General features: G+C 47.5%; 1 protein-coding gene across 1 annotated transcript in view; it reads left to right on the top strand.

The window, feature by feature from the left end:
* The window catches only part of LOC130682451 (uncharacterized), a gene marked incomplete at its 3' end in the record, with an annotated part of 25,453 nt that extends 5,972 nt beyond the window's left edge, over positions 1 to 19,481 (top strand). The window contains exons 2-5 of the mRNA XM_057496812.1: positions 17,519 to 17,775; positions 17,994 to 18,160; positions 18,305 to 18,630; positions 19,359 to 19,481. Coding sequence (XP_057352795.1) covers positions 17,561 to 17,775; positions 17,994 to 18,160; positions 18,305 to 18,630; positions 19,359 to 19,481 — 831 coding nt within the window. The remainder of the gene's footprint in view (positions 1 to 17,518; positions 17,776 to 17,993; positions 18,161 to 18,304; positions 18,631 to 19,358) is intronic.
* Positions 19,482 to 19,488: the final 7 nt, after the last annotated feature.

Raw genomic sequence — 19,488 nt, 5'->3', positions numbered from 1 at the left:
GGAAATGGGCACTTCCATCCTGGGTTCCATTTCCATCACCATTTTCAGTCTTATGGCTTCCAGGCAAGATAGAACAAATCGTGTTATTAGGTTAAGTGGCAACATCTGGAGTTGGATTTTCCATTCTGGAAGAAAAGACTTGACAAGGAGATTAAAGAATGCATGGCTGAAGCGGAGAAAGACAAATACCAAATGATTTCACTCATCTGTGGAGTATAAGAACAAAGGAAAAACTGAAGGAACAAAATAGCAGCAAAATCACAGAACCCAAGAATGGACTAACAGTTACCAAAGGGAAAGAGACTGGGGAGAATGGGAGGGTAGGGAGGGATAAGGGTGGGAAAGAAGAAAGGGAGTATTATGATTAGCATGTATAATGTGGGGGGGGCATGGGGAGGGCTGTGCAACACAGAGAAGAGAAGTAGTGATTCTACAACATCTTACTATGCTGATGGACAGCGACTGTAATGCGGTTTGTGGGGGAGACTTGGGGTAGGGGAGAGCCTAGTAAACATAATGTTCTTCATGTAATTGTAGATTAATGATAACAAAATTTTTAAAAATGTATGAATAAGAAAGGAAGGAAGGAAGGAGAGAAAGAAAGAAAGAGAGAGAGAGAAAGAAAGAAAGAGAGAGAGAGAGAGAGAGAGGAAAGAAAAAAAACAAAGGGAGAGAAAGAAAGGAAAGAAAGGAAGGGAGGGAGGGAGGCCTTTGACAGTGCTTTCCAGGTAATTAAGCAGGTTAATTATATATCAGATAAACAAGTCAAATTAGCCAAATATTTCCCCCAGTGTGGAGAAAATTTACTCTGACATGTTCCAGGGTATCATTAATAAACAATTACATCAGTAGCACTGTGGTTACTAGATTCCCCTCATTATCAAGTCTCCACCACATGCCCCATTACAGTGACTGTCCACCAGCGTAAGATGCTATAGAATCACTACTTCCCTGTGTTGTACTGCCTTCCCCATGCTCTACCCCCCACATTATGTGTGCTAATTATAATGTCCCTTTCCCCCCATCCCCTGTGTTCCTCCCCTCACAGCCATCCTCTCCAGTCCCTTTCCTTTGGTAACTGTTAGTCCATTCTTGGGTTCTGTGATTCTGCTGCTGTTTTGTTCCTTCAGTTTTCCTTTGTTCTTATATTCCACATATGAGTGAAATTATTTGGTACTTGTCTTTCTCCATCTGGCTTATTTCACTGAGCATAATACCCTCTAACTCCATCCATGTTGTTGCAAATGGTAAGATCTGTTTTTTTCTTATGGCTGAGTAATATTCCATTGTGTATATATACCTCATCTTCTTTATTCATCTACTGATGGACATTTAGATTGCTTCCATATCTTGGCTATTGTAAATAGTGCAGTGATAAACATAGGGGTGCATCTGTCTTTCTCAAACTGGAGTGCTGCATTCTTAGGGTAAATTCCTAGAAGCGGAATTCCTGGGTCAAATGGTATTTCTATTTTGAGCATTTTGAGGAACCTCCATACTGCTTTCCACAATGGTTGAACTAATTTGCATTCCCACCAGCAGTGTAGGAGGGTTCCCCTTTCTCCACAACCTCGCCAACATTCGTTGTTGTTTGTTTTTTGGATGGTGGCATCCTTAGTGGTGTGAGGTGATATCTCATTGTGGTTTTAATTTGCATTTCTCTGATGACAAGCGATGTGGAGCGTCTGTTTTCATGTTCTGTTGGTTATCTGAATTTCTTCCTTGGAGAACTGTCTATTCAGCTCCTCTGCCCATTTTTAAATTAGATTATTTGTTTTTTGTTTGTTGAGGTGTGTGAGCTCTTCATTTATTTTGGATGTCAACCCTTTATCGGATCTGTCATTTATGAATATATTCTCCCATACTGTAGGATACCTGTTTGTTCTATTGATGGTGTCCTTTGCTGTACAGAAGCTTTTCAGCTTGATATAGTCCCACCTGTTCATTTTTACTTTTGATTCCCTTGCCCGGGGAGATATGTTCATGAAGAAGTCACTCATGTTTATGTCCATGAGATTTTTGCCTATGTTTGCTTCAAAGAGTTTTATGGTTTCATGACTTACATTCAGGTCTTTGATCCATTTGGAGTTTACTTTTGTATATGGGGTTAGACAGTGATCCAGTTTTATTCTCTTACATGTAGCTGTCCAGTTTTGCCAGCACCATCTGTTGAAGAGACTGTCATTTCCCCATTGTATGTCCATGGCTCCTTTATTGTATATTAATTGGCCATATATATTTGGCTTAATGTCTGGAGTCTCTGTTCTGTTCCACTGGTCTGTGGCTCTGTTCTTGTGCCAGTGCCAAATTGTCTTGATTACTGTGGCTTTGTAGTAGAGCTTGAAGTTGGTGAGCGAGATTCCCCCCACTTTTTCTTTCTCAGGATTGCTTTGACTATTAGGGGTCTTTGGAGGTTCCATATAAATTTTTGAACTATTTGTTCCAGTTCAATAAAGAATGCTGTTGGTAATTTGATAGGGATTGCATCGAATCTGTATATTGCTTTGGGCAGGATGGCCATTTTGACAATATTAATTCTTCCTAGCCAGGAGCATGGGATGAGTTTCCATTTGTTAGTATCATCTTTAATTTCTCTCAATAGTGTCTTGTAGTTTTGAGGGTATAGGTCTTTCACTTCCTTGGTTACATTTATTCCTAGGTATTTTATTCTTTTTGGTACTATTGTGAATGGAATTGTATTCCTGATTTCTTTCTATTAGTTCATTGTTAGTGTATAGGAAAGCCACAGATTTCTGTGTGTTAAATTTTGTATCCTGCAACTTTGCTGAATTCCAGTATTAGTTCTAGTAGTTTTGTAGTGGAGTCTTTAGGGTTTTTTATGTACAATATCATGTCATCTGCAAATAGTGACAGTTAACTTGTTCTTACCAATCTGGATTCCTTGTATTTCTTTGTTTTGTCTAATTACTGTGGTTAGGACCCCCAGTACTATGTTAAATAACAGTGGGAGAGTGGGCATCCTTGTCTTGTTCCTGATATCAGAGGAAAAGCTTTCAGCCTCTCTCTGGTTCAGTATGATGTTACCTGTGGGTTTATTATATATGGCCTTTATTATGTTGAGGTACTGGCCCTTTATGCCAATTTTGTTGATAGTTTTTATCATGAATGGATGCTGAATTTTTGCGAATGCTTTTCCAGCATCTATGGAGATGATCATGTGGTTTTTGTCCTTCTCTTTGTTGATATGGTGGATGATGATGATGGATTTTCGGATGTTGCACCATTCTTGCATCCCTGGGATGAATCCCACTTGGTCATGTTGTATGATTTTTTTGATGTATTTTTGAATTCGGTTTGCTAATATTTTGTTGAGTATTTTTGCATCTACATTCATCAGAGATATTGGTCCGTAATTTTCTTTTTTCGTGGGGTCTTTGCCTCGTTTTGGTATTAGGGTGATGTTGGCTTCATAGAATGAGTTTGGGAGTATTCCCCCCTCTTCTATTTTTTGGAAAACTTTAAGGAGAATGGGTTTATATCTTCTCTGTATGTCTGATAAAATTCCGAGGTAAATCCATGTGGCCTGGGGGTTTTGTTCTTGGCTAGTTTTTTGTTTACCTATTCCATTTCATTGCTGGTAATTGATCTGTTTAGATTTTCTGTTTCTTTCTGGGTCAGTCTTGGAAGGTTGTATTTTTCTAGGACGTTGTCCATTTCTCCTAGGTTTTCCAGCTTGTTAGCATATAGGTTTTCACAGTATTCTCTAATAATTCTTTGTATTTCTTTGGGGTCTGTCATGATTTTTCCTTTCTCGTTTCTGCTTCTGTTGATGTGTGTTGACTCTCTTTTTCTCTTAATAAGTCTGGCTAGAGGCTTATCTATTTTGTTTATTTTCTGAAAGAACCAGCTCTTGGTTTCACTGATTTTTTTTCTATTGTTTTATTCTTCTCAATTTTATTTATTTATTCTCTTATCTTTATTATGTCCCTGTGTCGGCTGACCTTTAGCCTCATTTGTTCTTCTTTTTCCAATTTCGATAATTGTGACATAAGACTATTCATTTGGATTTGTTCTTCCTTCTTTAAATATGCCTAGGTTGCTATATATATACTTTCCTCTTAAGACTGCTTAAGTTGGGGCTTTGTGTTGTTGTCATTTGTTTCCATATATTGCTGGATCTCCATTTTATTTTGGTCGTTGTTCCATTGATTATTTAGGAGCATGTTGTTAAGCCTCCATGTGTTTGTGAGCCTTTTTGCTTTCTTTGTGCAATTTATTTCTAGTTTTATACCTTTGTGGCCTGAAAAGTTGGTTGGTAGGATTTCAATCTTTTGGAATTTTTTGAGGCTCTTTTTGTGGCCTAGTATGTGGTCTATTCTGGAGAATGTTCCATGTGCACTTGAGAAGAATGTGTATCCTGTTGCTTTTGGATATAGAGTTCTATAGATGTCTATTAGGTCCATCTGTTCTAGTGTGTTGTTCAGTGCCTCTGTGTCCTTACTTATTTCCTATCTGGTGGATCTGTTCTTTGGAGTGAGTGGTGTGTTAAAGTCTCCCAAAATGAACGCATTGCATTCCATTTCTTCCTTTAATTCTGTTATTATTTGTTTCATATATATTGGTGCTCCTGTATTGGATGCATATATGTTTATAATGGTTATATCCTCTTGTTGGACTGAGCCCTTTATCATTATGTAATGTCCTTCTTGATCTGTTGTTACTTTCTTTATTTTGAAGTCTATTTTGTCTGATACTAGTATTGCAACACCTCCTTTTTTCTCCCTGTTGTTTGCATGAAATATCTTTCTCCATCCCTTGACTTTTAATCTGTGCATGTCTTTGGGTTTGAGGTGAGTCTCTTGTAAGCAGTATATAGATAGGTCTTGCTTTTTTATCCATTCTGTTACTCTGTGTCTTTTGATTGGTGCATTCAGTTCATTTACATTTAGGGTGATTATTTTGAAAGATATGTACGTACTGCCATTGCAGGCTTTGGGTCCATGGTTACCAAAGGTTCAAGGTTAGCTTGTTTATTACCTTACTGTCTGACTTAACTCGCTTATTGAGCTGTTATAAACACAGTCTGATGATTATTTCTTTCCCTTTTTTTTTCTCCTCCTCCATTCTTCATATGTTGGGTGTTTTGTTCTGTGCTCTTTTTAGGAGTGCTCCCATCTAGAGCAGTCCCTCTAAGATACCCTGTAGAGGTGGTTTGTGGGTGGCAAATTCCCTCAACTTTTGCTTATCTGGGGATTGTTTAATCCCTCCTTCATATTTAAATGATAATCGTGCTGGATACAGTATCCTTTGTTCAAGGCCCTTCTGTTTCATTGCATTAAATATATCATGCCATTCTCTTCTGGCCTGTAAGGTTTCTGTTGAGAAGTCTGATGATAGCCTCATGGGTTTTTCTTTGTAGGTGACCTTTTTTCTCTCTCTGGCTGCCTTTAATACTCTGTCCTTGTCCTTGATCTTTGCCATTTTAATTATTATGTGTCTTGGTGTTGTCCTCTTTGGATCCCGTCTCTCGGGAGTTCTGTGTGCCTCTGTAGTCTGAGCAGCTATTTCTTCCCCCAGTTTGGGGAAGTTCTTAGCAATTATTTCTTCAAAGACACTTTCTACCCCTTTTTCTCTCTCTTCTTCCTCCAGTACCCCTATAATGCAGATATTTTTCCTTTTGGATTGGTCACACAGTTCTCTTAATATTGTTTCATTCCTGGAGATCCTTTTATTTCCCTCTGCATCAGCTTCTATGCGTTCTGTTCTCCGGTTTCTATTCCATCAGTGGCCTCTTCCATCTTATCCATTCTGCTTCTAAATCCTTCCAGAGTTTGTTTCACTTCTGTAATCTCCCTCCGGACTTCATCCCTTGCTCTTGCATATTTCTCTGCAGCTCTGTCAGCATGTTTATGATTTTTATTTTGAATTCTTTTTCAGGGAGACTGGTTAGGTCTGCCTTTGCAGACCCTTTCTCAGGTGTTGTTTGAACTATCTTGGACTGAACTAAATTTTTTTGCCTTTTCATGGTGATAGCAGTGGCTGTAGGTAGGTTACGGGTGTGTCAGCTGGGAGAAGAAAGTGCTTTCCTGCTTACTGGATGCCTTGTTCTTCTCTGCTGCCTGTGACGTTTACCCGCACTCCTTGATAAGCCACCGGGTTAGTCTCCTAAGCTGCTGTGGGTGGGGTCTCCGTCGGAGCAGCATGGAGCCCTGTGGGGAGTTGCACGCACACCAGGTGCGCTCCTTCATGCTAGCAGCACCCCTGCCGGCCAGCTGTGTGGCACCAGTGGCCTTTGGGTCTGGTCCGGGCGGCTGTGCGTTGGGCTGGGATTCCGGTCGGCTGCTGGGAGAGCGCCTGCTCCCTCTGTCTCCGCTGCAGGTGTGCACAGGACTCTCTCGCGTGGACCTCTACCGGGCTCCTCTGGCTTCACTGCCACCGGTGCATGCGAGCTGTGTCCAGGCTGTTTGGTTGCGCGGCTGTGGGCTCTCACAAGCCTCTCCTGGTCCCGTCTGGCACTGCTGGCGCACACATCTGCTCCCAGTCCCTTCCGGCGCTGCTGTCCCCGACCCATGCTACCACTTTCCTGATACTGGGCCGGTATGTTGGGGTCCACACCAGTTGGAGGAACGACTGGCAGACTACTTAGTGCCGTGAGGGGCTTCAGAGCTGCACTGCCTCCCCGGGGTTTACAGCGCCTAAGTTTCCCTGGGATTTCCAGCTGCTGGCTATGTGTGCTGGGACAACTTTGTCCAGCAATGGGGTTCCTGTTTCTTTAAGACTTATAGGAAGCACTCACTTTTCTTTTGTCTCAAGGGCGCCGGTTGCAGGGACCTGCCCACAGGTTTTCCTTTTCCGTTTCTCTAATGTCCAACACCCCATGCACCTTGTGTCTGCGTTCCGGGTGCAGATTTCTAGAGCTGGTTGTTTAGCAGTCCTGGGCTTTCACTCCCTCTCCGTTCCGACTCCATTCTTTCCATCGGGTTTTCGGGTGGGGGAGCATTTGGGTCCCGCCTGGCCATGGCTTGTATCTTACCCCCTTTGTGTGATGTTGAGTTCTCGCAGATGTAGATGAATCCTGGCTATTGTACTACATCCACTGGTGTCTCTTTTAGGAATAGTTGTATTTATTGTATTTTCATAAATATATATGTTTTGGGGAGGAGATTTCCTCTGAACTACTCACGCTGCCATCTTCCCATGATCCCTTAGGGATTCTTACAAGTGTTTATAAATGGAAGGAAGGAGGGAAGGAGAAAGAGAGGGAGGGAGGGAGGGAGGGAAGGGAGGAAGGAAGGAAATGAACTGATACAACATTTATTAACAAAGGTTAATACTACTCAACAAAGTAAATATACACATCACAGTAACATTAAGCCCTCCTTTACGTGAGAGAATACTCTCAATAGTGCTACACATACTGCCCCTCATAATACTATCTATTAACCCCAAAATTATCCTAGGCTTACTTTATGGCAAATATAGTTTAACAAAAACATCAGGTTGTGAATCTGATAATACACGACTCTGACTTCTTATTTACCTAAAAAGCATGCAAGAACTGCTAATTCATGCTCCCATATGTAAACATATGGCTTTTTCAAACCTTTAATAGGATGGTAGTTATCTATTGGTCTAAGGAATCAAAAAATTGGTGCAACACCAAATAAAAGTAATAATTATCCTAGTATGGTCTTCACTTATATTAGGAAAGAGCATAAAACCTAAATGTGATTTATGTATGAATATAGTAGTTTATCCTCCATTTACCCCATGGTTCCAAGCACATAAGCCAGTGAGAATTATGCCTGAGCTTACCCTGCCTTATGTCTAAACATCCCGACCCTCCCCCAAAGCAACAGGCAAGGGGATCCGCCACAATAAAAGGCACCTCGCTGCTGCCCTCTCTCTCTTTTTTGTCTGTCTCTCTTTTCTCCCTGCTCTGTCTCCCTCTCTCTCTCTGCTCTGTGTCCCACTGCTCTCTCTGCTGCTCCCTCTCCCCACCCCCCTCTGGGGCAGCCACTCTCTCTTTCAGATAATGAAGTCTCTTGCGTGGGCCCGTGTCTCCTGAGTCGTTCTGGGTAAGGAGGGTCGCGGCAAGATACCCTTTCAATTTCTTCCCACCAGGATGTTTAAACATTTTAACAGTAAGGTATTAACAAAGAGCCACATGGTGGAAGATGCTCAGGCTGAGGGGGTGGGGGAGGAACTGGTAAGGGCCTGGCTCTACCTGTTTGAGTTTTTGAGTTTTTTCAACTTACCAATAAAATTAAAGACAAATGTAAGGGAAAGATATAGCTGGCTTACGGACGTCAGGAAAGAATGTGATCCCTGTAGTACTCAGCCAGTGAGGAACCAGGGGAGGGACTTGCACTCTAGGAGATAAATTACTGGTGCCAAACTCCCCAGGCGTGCCTCCTCACCAGACACCGGATCTTGCAAGACTGTCATTAAAGCCTCGCTCCGCTGTTCTCTTCGTCTCCGTGTCCACTCAGTGAATTTGGACCAGTGAGTGTGTTTCTCACACTTGTAACACTAACACTATTAGTTGTGCTAATCTTAATTTGTCCTACCAGTATGTACGTAAACAAAAACTACCCTTCATATGTAAAAAATACAGTTGCATTTCCTTTTGCTATTAGCATAATCCCTGCAATAGCATTCATTTACTCAAACGAAGAAACAGTCACTTCTAACTGACACTGGGTGTTACTCTGGGGAAAGGAAATCCCAGGGAAAAATACCTCTAAAAACGGAAATCAGTCAAAGGGAGAAATAAAGTTTAAAACCCGTTTATTGTTCAAAAACTGCAGTCTGGCCCATCTCTCCTGCTCAAGCAGCAGCAAAACCGGCCCTCCCCGTCACCTCTCAGGTACAGATAAACCCCCCATTGCCCAGGTAACTACCCATTGATACGGCGATGAACTTCTCCACCCCTGAAGAAAGCTGCAAATGCACTGAAGCCAGACTTCTTTCCACCTCTGAACTACTGTAGATATGCAGATGTACTAAAGCCAGGCGAGATACTCTGGAAATGTTTCAATTTTACCCAATTTACCCACACTGGATAACAATTCAAACCACAGAAATATCAATAAGCTTTAAATTAATTATTTTCTATGACACTTATCCCAGTAGCACTGTTTGTCACATGATCCATCATAGAATTCTCCTTATGGTACATAGAGTCAGACCCTTATATTAACCGATTCTTTAAATATCTATATTACATTTCTTAATCAGTAATAATTCTAACCACTGCCAACGATCTATTCCAACTTTTTATTGGTTGAGAAGGAGTTGGAGTCATATCCTTCCTACTCATTGGCTGGTGATATGGGTGGACAGATGCAAATACTGCTGCCACACAGGCAATCTTACACAATTGTATTGGAGACATTGGATTTCTTGTATCTACAGCATTTCTTTCCAACCTAAACTCATGAGAATTTCAACAAATTTTATTCTTAATTCTGAAAACACAAACATTCCTCTAATAGGACTATTACTAGCTGCAGCTGGAAAATCTGCACAATTTGGCCTACATCCCTGACTTCCTTCTGCTATAGAAGGGCCAACCCCAGTATGAGCACTGTTTCACTCTAGCACAATAGTTGTTGCAGGGGTATTTCTTTTAATCCGATTTTACCCTCTAATAGAAAACAATAAAAAAATTCAAACAAAACTTTGTTTAGGAGCCACCTCAACTCTGTTTACAGCTATTTGCGCCCTTTACCCAAAACGACATAAAAGAACTGTAGCTTTATCAACTTCAAGCCAACTCAGCCTAATAATAGTTACCACTGGCATTAATCAGCCACATTTAGCCTTTCTACACATCTGCACCCATGCCTTCTTTAAGGCCATATTTTTCACATGCTCGCGGTCAATTATTCATAGTCTGAATGATGAACATTAAGTTTCTTAACAGTCTTCTCGTTATTTACAAGACATTTACTGCGCTGATTTCCTCCTCCCAGGAGAGCAGATTCCCTGATGTGGGAACCAGTCAGTCAAAACTGCCTGCTTTGCTGGGCTGAGTTATCGTTTGTTAAACAGTATGTTAAGAAACTTACTTTTTTTTTTTACTAATTTTAAATGCAATCTTATCTGTAAGGTGGAATCCTTCCTGTTTTTACTACTTGTTTATTACTGGGCTTGCTTGCTGTATCGCTGCTGGTTGCAAATTGTTTTGGTAGGAGTTTCATTGAACATTGTTACATTTTTCTGTGCTTACCTTGCTTTATTTTTTTCTGGAGGCCCTCAACCTACTGGTCCCCGTCTCAACTGGAGTCCAGTGGAATGTGAGTGATCTGTGTGAAGTGGAAATCTAGAGGAATTTTCTTCAACAATTCAACTGGCACAGTCCCCATGTCCTTTTAGAAGCCAACCGGTGCACATGCCCTGCTGGGCGCTGGGTGACAGCTGCTTGCTTCTGTGGGCCAGGGCCTCTTCCTACTAAATTACCCTCCAGAGCAGGCCTGGTGGGTGGGGAGTGGTATGCAAAGTGGAAATTTTCCCTGTGCAACTGTCACCAAGAGGATTTGTTCAAATGAACGAATTCTGCCTCATCTCTGCAAATACTTGGGATGGAAGTAAGACAGGCAGGGGCTGTGGCTTTAGATAGAGGAGGGTGAGGGCCTCTGGTAAAAAAGCAAAGCAGGTTAATCACAGTCAGAACAATGTAACAATGTGCAAAGAAATCCCTACGAATGTTAAACATTAAGCAAAACCAGTCAAATTAATTCTTTAAGGTAAAAATATCTAACAGAATATAGGCATTCTTCAGTGAAATGAGTTAAAATTAAAAAGCCAGGAGTAACTTGGCCTAGAATGTTTGAATATCCCCCAGATAAGAAAATACCTCAGCATAGCCCAAGTCTTCATTGTGTCAGTCAAGTCATACTATGGTGAGATTTACTTGAGCCTGCTGAAAGACCCAGCTTATGTTTTTAACTTTACTCAGATGCTGCTTTTCCTCCTCCAGCCCTAATGAAATAATTTGCAACCTGGGCAACTGATTTCAGCAAACAAGCCCAGTCATTCATGTAGTTAAAACAAGAAGGATTCCATCTTAAATATAAGATTGCATTTTAAAACCCAAGATGTTAAAAGGAAGTTTCTTAATATACTCTTTAACAGACAGACGATAACTCACCCACCTTGAAAGGAGAGCAGGCAGTCTTGGATGATATGCTCGAGACCAAGAAGCTGCTATCCTGAGAGAATCAGAGCAGTAAATTTCCTGTGTTAAGCTAATTTGGCAGAAGACTGATAAGAAACTAGTGTCTCCTCAAAGATAAACATTTTGGGACCACTTAGCAGGTCTGCATCCCTAGCCCTTTGTCTCTCAACCGCCTATAAATCCCCTACAAAATGCACCACCCTGGACTCTCTTGTCCCCTCCCAGCGTGAACCAGCTCTGTCCTCAAGCTTAATCTCTAAATAAAAGCCTCTCCCTTGCTCTCCTACTCTGAGTGTTTCTTTGGGGCCAAGTTCATTCTTTGACTCCATGAACAAGAACCCATGGAACAGAAGGTTTCACTGATGAGTTAGGAAGCTGGCCTTAATGGGTTGCTTAGCCAGCTGCCTGGAAGGTGGGGGTTCTGATAAAGGGAGGGTTGGGGCAGGAAAGGAAAGCAGCTTTGCTGGGGCCGTAAGGGGTGCGTTTTGCCTGGAAGGGAACTCCCCTTCCTGACGCCATGAGTCAACGCCCCTTGTCCCTGGACTTTCCATTTCCCCCCCAGTTCCAGCTGTAGGAAAAGCTACTCAGGTTGACTGAAATCCAGCTCCACAGCTGCCGCTTAGCCCCAACTCCCCTCTGGGGCCAGAATAGGCAGCTCTGGTCTCCTCTTCTGGCCTCCCCTTAAGGCCTCAGAATATCTCTATGATTACTGCCTGGTGTAGTCTTTGTGCAACCAAGTCCCTCCCTTCTTAGATTCTTCCACTTATTTCCAGATAGCCCTCCTTTGACTCTACATTTTCATCTGCTCGCAGGCCATCTCTGCCTGGACCTTTATGGAATCTTCCACCAGTGCTCATGAGTGGGTAAAATTGTAATATTTCCAGGATATCTCACCTGGTTTTGGTACATCTCCATATCAATAGACAATCAGAGGTGGAAAGAAGTATGGCTTTAGTGCATTTGTATCATTCCTCAGGGGTGGGGAGAAGTTCATCTCCATACCAATGGGTAATCACCTGGGCAATGGAGGGCTTATGGGCTGTACCTGAGAGGAGACGGGGAGGGCTGCTTTTGCTTCTGCTGGAGCAGGAAAGAGAGAAGGCCACAGACTTCAGTTTATAAGCAATAAATGAATTTTAAACTTTATTTCTTCCTTTGACTGATTTCTGTTGTTAAAGGTATTTTGCCCTGGGATTTCCTCTCCCCGGGCTTACATCACAGATCCCTCTGCCACCAGCAGCCAACCAGGAGGCCAGGCAGAAAGTGATAGCTGGCCCCAACTTCTGTCCCTCCTGTCATCCTTTCTCCTGTAGATGCTGCAGCACTCCGGGTGCTGCACCTTGTAGATCTGGAAGAGAATCAGATGTGAGCATAATGTCATCAATATGATGATACAGGTGCACTGTTGGCAGTTTCTCCCATGCTGCCAACTCCTGGGCTACAAGTCCGTGACATATGTTGGAACTGCAGGGGTGTCCCTGCAGATAGACAGCGAACATCCTCGGCCACCCTTCCCACATGAAGGCAAACTGTTCCTGGCTCTCCTGTGTTACGTCAATAGAGAAGAAAGCATTAGCAAGGCCCTCAACATGATGTGTCACACCGGGGAAGTAAAAGGACTATGAGCGCACTTTAGGATGCCCACCGTCTCCAGGTCCTGTAGAGTTTCTCCGATTTCTTTGTGCCCCCTGGCAATACATACTGCTTAGTATTTCTCACTTGCCGAGGTACAGACAGAGCTATGGGCGAGTGCTTAGCACGTCCCCTCCGAGCTGCCTTTACCACACAAATCCTCAGTCGGAACTCACCTGCAGTGGTCTGTAACCACAGGCCCTGCAGGGTATCCAACCCTAAATATATTCAGGGATTGGAGAAATATACACAGCGTACTGCTTTGGGGGTAAATGCCCCATTCCCAATGTATTTTGGGCTTTCTTCACTCTAACTGCCTTACTCCCATAGCATCTATCACAGTGGGGGTCCCAGGAAGCCACTCAGGGTTACCATAAATCAGAGAACATTCAGCTCCGGACTCCACCAGTGCCAGAACACATTGTACATTCACTGGGGACCAGTGAATTGCTAACTGTATATGTCATGTGGCCTCCAGTCCTCACCACGCCCACAAGGTGGAGGCCTTGACATCCTCCCCCAGTCAAACCGCAATCCCCAATCACCCTCCTGTGGAGTCAAGGACCCTGGAAGTCCTGCAGGCACATGGGCCAGAGGACAGGCTTTGCCTCTGGCTTCCGTGTCTTGTACCTCAGCGGCTTGGACCGCTGCTTTGGCTTTAATAGGTGCCACAGTTCTAGGAAGATTCTACTAGGCTCTCCATGGAGTTTCTTTCACTGCCCCCGCCTTTATCAAATCAACCCAAAATCTGGGTCCTCGAGACCTTCACAGGGCCCTGTAAACCTCTTCTTTCAGCCGCAGAGCATACTTCCTTCTGAGCTCTTCTGATTTCAGCCTTCCCCAGATCTGAGAAGCAGGAGTGACCTCACTTACGGGTTTTCCTATGTGGAGGAGCAAGAACAGACACTAGGGACCCAGAGAAGGATGGAGGAGCTGTATGGAGCACCAGATTCCTCATCCCCGTGGTGAACAACTCCTCACAGGGGCCCTGTCGGTCCACATAACAGCTGACACTTTCCATGCCCAGCTCCCCAGCACCTGCTGGAGTGCTGCACATGTTTTCCAACTAGCAGGGATATATGGCAACTCAACCTGATTAGGCCAAACTGCCCTTAGGGCTGCAGTCAGGCAATCCAAAAGTACATCATTCCCTGGTGCTCACAGGCATTTTGTATCCTCTGCCAGAGAGATGGGTGAGTCATCAGGGAAGCCACTTTATTCATTTCTGACCCAGACGGAACAATGCCCTCTACTCCTAAACCCCAAAGATGCAAAAGCCATGTACGCAGAGGCTCCAGCTCGGCCTGGGTATAGTCGCGGAGCGTGGAGTGCTCGGCAGTGGGGTGGGGTCTGCTCCACTCAGCGAGGAACCCGCAGTTCCTGCATCTTTATTTGTGTAACAAATCGGGCAGGCCTTCAATATGGGAGGGTTGGTACCTCAGGCAGCAGGCTCAGCAACAGCTCTGTCCTAGGCCCCACCCCGCCATTGTCCCCTGCACCTCTCTACCCTGCCATCTCCTCTGCTGTCTCCAGGGCTGAAGGCACCACCCCTTCCTTCACCACCCCCATGGGCTATCTACCTCCCGTTTTTGTGCTGTCCCGTCTTGTGCCACCAGTGTGTCTCAGCAGTGGGACCTGTTTTCTTTCCCTTCTCAGACCACCCCACAACTCGTCTTCCTGGACGCTTGCCACTGGAGGACATTTCTCTCATTAGCAACCCTTTCTAACGCTGCAAGAAGCAACCACCCAACTTTTCCTGCCACCTCATGGCCACTCAGTTCCCGAGTCCCTGATTTTACACGGGGCTGACTCCAGTGCCCCCATTTTTCCCAGTTCCTGGGGAGAGGCCCACTCCTCCAGGAGGCACTTTCCCGCAGACACCATCCCCAGTGTGGGATCTCCAGGTGAAGCCTCGCCATAAACAGGGGAATCCCCTGGTGAATCCCTGCCACCCCTAGGGGGGTCCCCAGATGTATCCCCACCACCTCTAGGGGACTGAGTATCTCCACACCATCTAAACAAGCAGTCTGCACCAACAGGGAACCATGAGGACCGATTTCAGGTTCACCAGATCCTGCCAACTATGCCAGATATAGCCTTGGAGGGAAAGATATTCCCAGGCTAGGGCAAGTCACCCTATGAGACTGCAAAACCGAAATCAGTCAAGGGAAAGGGCAGGAAGGGAGAAAGGCTTTTATCTCTTACAGTCGCTAGCCAGGCTCAGCACCACCCATCTAGTCCAGCCGCGGATGGTGCTCCCCTTCCCCTACCCACCCCTTCTAGCAGGAACTCCGTGAGTGGGTCCTTGGTGCTTGGCAGATGCCAGACCAGTTCATACCAGGAATGGACGGAAGGAGAGAATGGCCATTTCCTTTCCACCCCTTATCCCGGAGGTTGCAAGGCCCTGCACTAGTTACAACCACTGATCTGTAAATGGACTAAGGCTAGGTGGGAGGTTCTGGAAATTCTGCATTGACTCCCTTAGCTCTGTGCCCTCTGGAGCTTACAGACAGGTTAGAGGAATGTAACAATAGATTTATACTAACTAGATGAAGCACTTGTGATGTGCCAGGCCTTCCAAGCCTTCTTCCCAGGGTAACGCCTTCAATGCTCTCTGTGACCTCACATAATCAAGATCCTACGATGACGGCCAAGGGACAGGTGGAGAAACTGTGCTACCAAGGTCGGTGACTTGCCCGCAGTCAAATGCCTACCAAGTGGTTAAAGCTGGATGTTGAAAATGAGCTAGTAGCTCCCTATTCTGTGATCTTAACCATGACATTTGTTCCGTAAATATGTCACACCGTGAACAAAATGGATGAACGTATCCATTTTCTTGCTGCATCCAAACCCCACTGCCTTATGTCTGAAAAATAGAATATGTGCGTAGAAGCCGTGACACATACACACTGATATGGGCTACCAAGCTCACTGCCCTGGGCAGTGTCAGGACCCTTTTGTACAGAAAGCATGAAAAGTGGGGAAGTGACTGCTTTTCATGCAATGTGGCTGTGACAGCACATCCCCTTGGCTGTGCTGTTCACACCACGCAGTGGTAGCAGGGTATGTGCTTCCTAGGAGGGATTACTGGGTTCACCATACAAGGCTGCCCACCACATATGTCAACGGGAGGCCCTCGGGTATGGTCCTCATAGAACGGAGACCTCTGCAAGGTGGATGCCTTGGGAGTAGATGACAACACCCGGGTCTCCTGTCATTGCCACCCCTTCAAGGTGCACACCTGAAAATGGCCTAGAGGGGGGATGACTTGCTCAAGATCTCATGGCCCGAACCCGGGCCTGACTTGCATGGTGTTCCACGCCCCATGCCAAGCCTGGTTGGCATTGTTCCATCTCTGAGCCTGTGTGCAGACACACATGACACCAGCTCCCAGGAGGAGTTGGAGGTGTCATCCATATATCCCTGAGGATGTCCCTAGGGAGAAATGTCTGGCATGACCCTGCCTGTGCAGGTTGGGACATTGGGTAGCTCCTGGGAGGCACTGTGGGTTCAGCAGGACAGGGAACTGGTGAGAAAAAGAGGTCTGAGCTCATCTGTCTCCTCAGAGCTGGGACCCTAAGGACATTGCCAAAGAGCGAGGGGAGGGCTCTGGTGGAGATCTGTGTAGTCATGCACGGCAAGGGGTCCAGGAGGATGGGCGGTGGGTCGGCAGCCCAGAGGGGCATGTGGATGAGTCTGAATGCAGGGAGGGACCCACGAAATGGAACCTTCAGGAAGTGATGTCGCTGGTGACACGCCCAGTAGAACCTGAATTGTGACCTGGTGCCCAGTTCCTGGTCACAGACCCCAGTCCTGCTCACTTGACCAGAGACGCTCGACAGAGCAACATACGGTCTTGTTGTGCACAGCCTTCTGAAGGCATGGAAGTTAGGGAAGCAAACAGGGACGGTCTTCCTGCTCGCTGTGGGCGTTGGCTCAGAGACCACCTCCAACGCCTCTGTCCGTGTTGGCCAAGGAACCCCGAGGTAACACAGGGCAGCCCAGAGCGGGCCACTCCAGGGCCAGGCCCCAAGTGTGACCCATCCCGGGATGACCTTCCCCCCGGCCCCTTCTGTGTGTGTGTGTGTGGTGGGTGTGGGGTATGGGCAGGACTGAAGGCTGGGGAGGAGGGGCGCCACTCCTGGGTGGCAGCATGTTGTGAGGTGGTGGCCCCCTGGTGGGGCAGTCAGTGTCACACCTCTGCTCTCATCATTCAGGACGTGGAGGTGAGTGTTGGGACCAGGTACTTCCACCCACGTGTTAGTCCTGAGCCCAGGGGGTGTCCTCTCCTTCCCTCAGGGACGAGTCCTATGCACATGGCCCTGTGTGCCTGATGTCAGGGGCAGGGAATGAGGCCCACATTTCCCTGAGGGGAGGTCCAGGCAGCCCCGGGTGGCACCTCCCAAGCTACTAGGCACTAGCTTCTCGGAGCTCCACCCTGGGGAGCGTGGAGGAGCTGGTGGATGGATTCACCTCCTCCATCTCCCTAGACCTGGGGCAGGCTGTCTACACCCAGGACCCCGTTCCAAACCTGGCAACCTGCCAGGGCCCTCCCAGGGCTTCCCCACGAGAGTGGTCGACAGTCCCACTCCAGAGGGCCTGGAACCTCATTCCCTGGGGGCACCCCTTCCCTCTCCTTGATCACACCCCAGAGGGCTGGGGACTCTCGGGTGAGTTGCAAACCTCCCTCGTCCTGGTGGTTCCCGGGTTTCCCGCTGACGATAGGCCCCCTGCCCCCTTCAGCATGAAGAGGAGTCAACTCTCCGTGGAAATAAGAAATGGAGAATGAGGACAGCACGAGAGACCCCTGTGCTGGAGCTACAGCCGGTGTCACCTGCTTCAGCCCTGGGGCCCGGAGCACCTGCTGGAATGGCACCGGGCCTGGCAGAGCCAGCGCCAGGTCCAGAGCCCACCAGCCCCTGTGCGGCGAGCATCTGGGACATACCGGGAGTGGTCTCGGGCCCCGAGGTGGAGCCCCATGAGCCTTCAGAACCCAGCAGGTGACCAATCTTTGGATTCCCACAGGCGGGCTGATGACTGGGGACTTCCTATTTGGGAGGATGGGAAAGGATGGGGTCCCAGGACACGCAGGGTCAGGAAGGGGGAGGAGCAGTTGCTTGGACAGGCAGGGGAATGCACAGTGGCCAGGCCCACACAAGGGTGGGCCGGGAGGGCAGTGTGGCTGGGAAGACCAGGCTTCTCACTCTTCCACCCCCAGGCCTTCCCCCAGCCCTGGGATGAGACCGGCTAGGCGCCATGCCTGGGAGCCCGATGATGTGACCAGCATCCTCCATGGCAGCCAGCTTTCATCCATCCCAGAGGGCCAAGCCCTCCACCACTTGGTCGAGAAGAAGCACCTGGGGCCCACTGTGGCAGAGCTGGAAGGTGAGGGGCTGCAGCCAGGGAACCGTCTAGGGTGGGCTTCCCGAACCGGGGTTGCCTTCAACACAGTGAGGGCTTTTCTGTCATTGTAAGGTGCAGGGGAATCAGCCCCGGGGTGACCCTTTCTCTGTGTCCTCCCTGCTCCAGAACCACGGCAGACGCAGCTGGCTCCAGAGACACAGGGAGGGCCGGCTTCATGGCTAGAGCCAGTTCAGGAGCTCCCTGAGACCCCTGTGCTGGAGCTACGGCCGGTGTCACCTGCTTCAGCCCCTGCAGAGCCAGAGGACATCCCAGCAGCGCCCTCAGCCCCAACGCTGAGCCCTGAGCTTGAGCCCCATGAGCCCTCGGGCACGGGGCCCAGGGCACCTGCTGGAATGGCACCGGGCCTGGCAAAGCCAGAGCCAGCTCCAGAGTCCATCCTCCCGGCATTCCCCCCCCGTCTGGTGGCCGAGCAGCTGACTCTGATGTATGCAGTGAGTGGAGCGGGATCGAAGTTGGGGTGGGCCTTCTCTGTGGCATGGGCTGCCCCAGACCTGCTGTTCCGATGTGCACTCCTGTGATCTGGGCCGATGTGCCACCTTCCCACCATGTGCCCTGAGAAACTCTCCTCACCCCCAAGCCTTCACTGACCACAGGGACAGTAGGGCTGGCACTTAGGGATCCTTGCACACCAATGAGAAAGCAGAGGGAAGGTGGGCAGGGCCTGGCTGGGGTGGGAGGGGCAGTTTAGTAGAGGGGTGCTCAGAGAGGTGCTGCCAGGGCCTTAGGTCCTCAGGCCGTTGGACTGCCAGGCCTCCACAGCCTCCACACTTCAGAGGCCCCTGCCATGTACCTGACAGACAACAACAAAGGCTCGGTTGGAGTTGTTTTGGGGGTAACTGCACCTGAGTGGGTAGCGGGATCCACAGGGTGACAGAAAGGGAGGCAGATGCCCCAGGACGTGCAGGCCTGAGCTGCCTTGTGCTGCAGGGAGGAGGTGAGGGAGGATGCCTGTTCTCAGTGAGCCCCTCTCTCTGTTCCCCACCACTGTGGGGTCCAGTGCATCCATTCCTGGGTGCCTCAGTGGATGGAGTCCGAAGCCTGGACTGCCATAAGGCTCACACCACATCCTCAGTGGCCTGGGCTCCAGCTCTGACTGGTAACCGCCTGGGCCCAGGGGCACCGTGGACACAGCTAAACGACCCCCCTTTGCCATCCCCAGGAACTGTTCACCAAGGTGGCAGTGGCCGACCGCAAGACCCGCTGCAGGAGCCAGTCATACAACGGAAACGTTGAGCACCTGGCCCCCGCCGTCAATAAGATCATAAAAGAATTCAATGACGTAGCCAACG

This window comes from Manis pentadactyla, unplaced genomic scaffold, assembly GCF_030020395.1.
Source record: "Manis pentadactyla isolate mManPen7 unplaced genomic scaffold, mManPen7.hap1 scaffold_547, whole genome shotgun sequence".
Lineage (NCBI taxonomy): Eukaryota > Metazoa > Chordata > Mammalia > Pholidota > Manidae > Manis > Manis pentadactyla.
This window is presented reverse-complemented; position numbering and strand designations above follow the sequence as displayed.